Source organism: Oryza brachyantha, chromosome 3, assembly GCF_000231095.2.
Source record: "Oryza brachyantha chromosome 3, ObraRS2, whole genome shotgun sequence".
Classification (NCBI taxonomy): Eukaryota; Viridiplantae; Streptophyta; class Magnoliopsida; order Poales; family Poaceae; genus Oryza; species Oryza brachyantha.
Genome location: NC_023165.2, coordinates 17,575,047 through 17,579,621, shown reverse-complemented (window position 1 = coordinate 17,579,621; position 4,575 = coordinate 17,575,047). Strand labels below are relative to the sequence as shown.

Genomic DNA, 4,575 nt, shown 5'->3' with positions numbered 1-4,575 from the left:
GATGTTAGTTTTTGGTGACGGATTGGCAGACTTCTGGCAAACAAATGAAATGGAGTAGGCCTTGTTTAGTTCCCAAAAATTTTTTTTTAAAACATCACATCGAATTTTTTGACACCTAAATAAAACATTAAACATAGATGAACTAGAAAACTAATTGCACAGTTATGTAAGAAATCTTGAGACGAATCTTTTGAGCTTAATTAGTCCATGATTAGCCATGAGTGCTACAGTAACCAACATGTGCTAATGACGGATTAATTATGCTCGAAAGATTCGTCTCGTGGTTTGTATGCTAGCCGTGAAATTCATTTTTTTTTCATTCATATCCGAAAACCCCTTCCGATATCCGGTTAAATATTTAATATAACAGTTCTTTCAAAAATTTTCTTAATCTAAACACAACCTTTGCTTCTCGCAGACAAATGAAATATGAGTCATATGACCGACCCAACACCCACCATTCTCTTCTAAAGAATGCATCTGTCCTTTGGCTTTTAAAGCAAAGACATTTTTTCGTCGACCGCTTACCTAACAACTACCCAAACTACCCAGAGGAAAGGAATCGAAAGCAAGGCTAGCGCCCACCGCCACGCAAACGGCATTACGGCAATGGCGCTCGTCGATCCCAAGGCCGGTGAAGCCTCCTCCACCGTCACTGCCCACCACCTGTTCGTCGTCGTCGTCGACGGCGTGGAGACGGCCATCCACGAGGGCACCCTCACCGCAAGTCTCGGCGGCACGGTCACCGTCGCCAGCGCCGGGAGCCTCTCCGCGAACGGCGTCCGGAGCGTCGTCGTGCGCGGCGGAGGCGGGGGCAGCGTCGTCTTCACCCTGTGCGGGGACGCCGCCGCCGAGGGCGTCGACTCCGCGTCGTTCGTCCGGTGCGCTGCGGCGCGGGTGGACGGCGCGCGGGCGGTGTCCGTCACGCGGTGCCGCGCCGCGGAGGTGGAGCAGGCCGGCAGGGTGTCCCTCGAGCGGTGCCGCCAGGCGCGGGTCCGGGGCGGCGGCGCGCTGCGCGCCGCCAGGTGCAGGCGCACCGACGTGGAGAGCTTCGGCGAGGTGCGCCTGGCGCGGTGCAAGGCCGCGCGCGTCGACTGGTGCGGCAGCGTGGTGGTCGAGATGTGCAGGGCGGTGGACGTCAGCCGGTGCGGGGCCGTGACCGGCGGACGGTGCCGGGTGGTGAACGCCGTCGGGTGCGGCGGCGTTGAGGTGGCCCATGCCGTGGTGAACATTCTGGAGGAAGAGCAACCACAAGCACAACATCCCGTCTCTCCATCACACTCCAGTCGATCCAGTGATAGTGAATAAAAACTTACCACCAGTAAGCAGCTTGTCTGAATTTGTGAATCTGGTGTAGTACTCCGTATGTTTGAAATTGAATTGCCTCAACATGAATTTGCTCCCCAGTTTTGTGCTTCCCAGTTCGATTTAATCCTTGTCACTTTTTATTGGTATAGTTTTATGTGTTCAACCTTATGTGTTAAGCACTTTCAGAATATATGTTCTTCGTAGGGGCCTGCCATGTGATTTTGTTCAAAATGTATTCTTCTTCCATTCCAAAATTAGGTTATTTTTGTTATGTCTTGTTTGTTCTAAAGTTTATCTTTATACAATCACATATTGTTTGTTTCAAAATAAGTTTATTTTTAAATACTTATTGAATTGACATTTGTAATGTAAATAACAAATACATTAGAACTGAATAAAATTGGAAATAATTATGTTGGGATGCAATAAAGCGAAGGGTATTATATTTTTTTTATATGTGTAGAATTAATAAAAATAAAGTTATTTTACGACAATGTAAGCATTTTTTAACAATAGAGGGAGCAAAATCATACTATCTTTTTAATTTTTTAATTTGATACCGTTAACTTTTACGTCTAAGTATAACTATTTATCTTATTTATTTTTTAACAAATATTTAAAGTTATAAGTTATTGTTAGATTTCCTTTAGTAATATCATAACAAAATAATTGATAATCATATATTTTTTAACTAAAATAAATAGTCAAATATAGATTAAAAGAAAATGGCGTCAAATAAAAAACTAAAAAAACTAGAGCGAGTATTATCACGGTGGATGAGGTAGGTGGTATATTATGTAAAGCCAGGTTTTTGTCAATTATCATTGGTATATACTTGTGTTTTAAAAATGAAGCTATTACTACCTCCCACCATTTATGTTAAAATGAAACTACCCACCTAGCTCCTCATCTTAATCAATGGTAACTATTCTGTATTTAATTTTTATACCTATATTTTCTTCTGCTCACAATTTTCTCTAATCATATAAATTTCTTAATATCCCTATACTAAAAGAGGTCGCACTTTAGGAATGAAAAATTTTCGTCATTGGCCTGCTTAGTTCCAAAAATTATTTTCAAAAAACATCAAATCGAATCTTTGGACACCTAAATAGAGCATTAAATATAGATAAAATTTTAAAACTAATTACACGGTTAGAGGAAAATTGTGAGATGAATCTTTTTATCCTAATTAGTCATAAGTGCTACAGTAACCCGCGTATGCTAATGACGAATTAATTAAGTTCAAAAGATTCGTCTCGCAGTTTCCAGATGAGGTATGAAATGTTGAATAGTCACATCTTGGTTGTGAAAGGGCAAAGGATCTAAGATATAAGTGGGAGAGCCACTTACTTCAATGGCTAGCTTAACATCTCTAGTCCGATGGACACAGTGTGTGAAGGCCTGATGGACCATTGGTGCCTGCGGGACCTGTATACCTGAGGGACCATGGACCTGTATACGGTGAACGAACGATGAAGGGGTAAGGGACACCAAGGTGTAAAGGGGATATTATTGAATAGGCCTACCTGAAATTCTTTTTTTATTCGTGTCGGAAAACCTCTTTCAACGTTCGATCAAATGTTCAACGTGACAAAAAATTCGTGAACAAAGACCCTGTTTGGATATCTATGGACTTTTTTTAGTCCCTGTCACATCGAATGTTTGGATACTTATTAGAAGTATTAAATAGACTATTAATAAAACACACCTCATATTTTGGACGATTTTGCGAGATGAATGTATTGAGCCTAATTACTCCATGATTAGATAATGTGATGCTACAGTAAACATTTGCTAACCGTGGCTTAATTAGGCTTAAAAATTTGTCTAATGAAATAGTCTTTATTTATGCAATTAGTTTTGTTATCGGTCTATATTTAATACTCTTAATTAACATCAAACATCCGATATGACAAGGGACTTAAAAAAAGTACATGGATCCAAACAGTCCCTAAACTGCCATAATTTAGAAACACGGTGATGCCATCCAACGGAAGATCGTGACAGTTGGCATTCACAGTACACGATGTACTATCGGAGTGTCTCACCAAAAATTGGTTCCACCTAGGGTGCGTTCAGTTCTTACATGGATCCAAACAGTCCTTAAACTGCCATAATTTAGAAACACGGTGATGCCATCCAACGGAAGACCGTGACAGTTGGCATTCACAGTACACGATGTACTATCGGAGTGTCTCACCAAAAATTGGTTCCACCTAGGGTGCGTTCAGTTCTCAAAATTTTGAGGTCACGTCGACGCGTACGGCTATTTATTTGAAGTAATAAACGTAGTTAATTACAAAATAAATTTTAGATTCTGTCTAGAAACCGCGAGAATAATTTTTGAGTCTAATAATCTATCGTTAGCATGTATTGCTTATTGTAGCAACTATGGCTAATCATGTAGTAATTAGGCTCAAAATATTCGTCTCACGATTTTCCCCATAACTATGTAATTAATTTTACTGTTTATGTATATTTAATGGTTTATTTAGGTGTCTATAAATTCGATGTGATTTTTTAGAAAAGTATTTAGGAACTAAACAGAGCCTTAACGTCCCACGCGGAAGTGTCCTGTGAGTCTGACAACATAGTTTGTACATGTCAATCCCTTAAGTGTTTTATATCAGCCCCTTCCAATCTTTTAATTTATAGATAAATCCATAATGTATAGAAAAAACCCTATAAACCACAAAACCACGGTAACGTAAAACAAAACCTTTGACTAGTCATTGTTTTTCTTTTCTCGTTTCCATCTATCCACACTTCCTAATCTGGAGAGAATCGATCAGACTGGCCATCCACGGGGACTCTTCATCTCTCTATTCTCCGCCATCACCCTTCCCTTCCCACTCCGACCTCCACCACACCATCCCTCCCCGCAGCAGCCACCCGTGGATCGAAGACGACGACCGCTGCCTGATATGATCTAAGCACTACTCAATAAGCTCAACTTTGATTGCATCGATCTTCGATGAGCTGATCATAACTACAATTTGGAAAAAACGGTGATACTTGGTGTCACGCTCAGAAATTTACACTAATTTTCGATCAATAGTATGTATTATATCTCGGAACATACAACCTAAGTACACACTACGATAATTCAGTACATATCCATCATATTAAATAAATAAATAAATAAAATAAACAGAGTATTAACGATGTATAAAAAACAAAATCTAATGTAGTATTTCGTAGAAGCGAAAACATTGGCATAGCCCCACAGGCAGCACTTGAGCGTAGCAACTTTTCCAGTCTTCG

At 40.4% G+C, this 4,575-nt stretch overlaps 1 protein-coding gene across 1 annotated transcript; it reads left to right on the top strand.

Annotated features, from left to right (window-relative positions):
* The first annotated feature begins 494 nt into the window (after positions 1 to 494).
* On the top strand, positions 495 to 1,548 carry LOC121053935. Its single transcript, XM_040522553.1, has one exon. It carries the CDS (start codon positions 610 to 612, stop codon positions 1,306 to 1,308), a length of 699 nt encoding a protein of 232 aa, XP_040378487.1. The 5' UTR covers positions 495 to 609; the 3' UTR covers positions 1,309 to 1,548.
* The last annotated feature ends 3,027 nt before the right edge of the window (positions 1,549 to 4,575 follow it).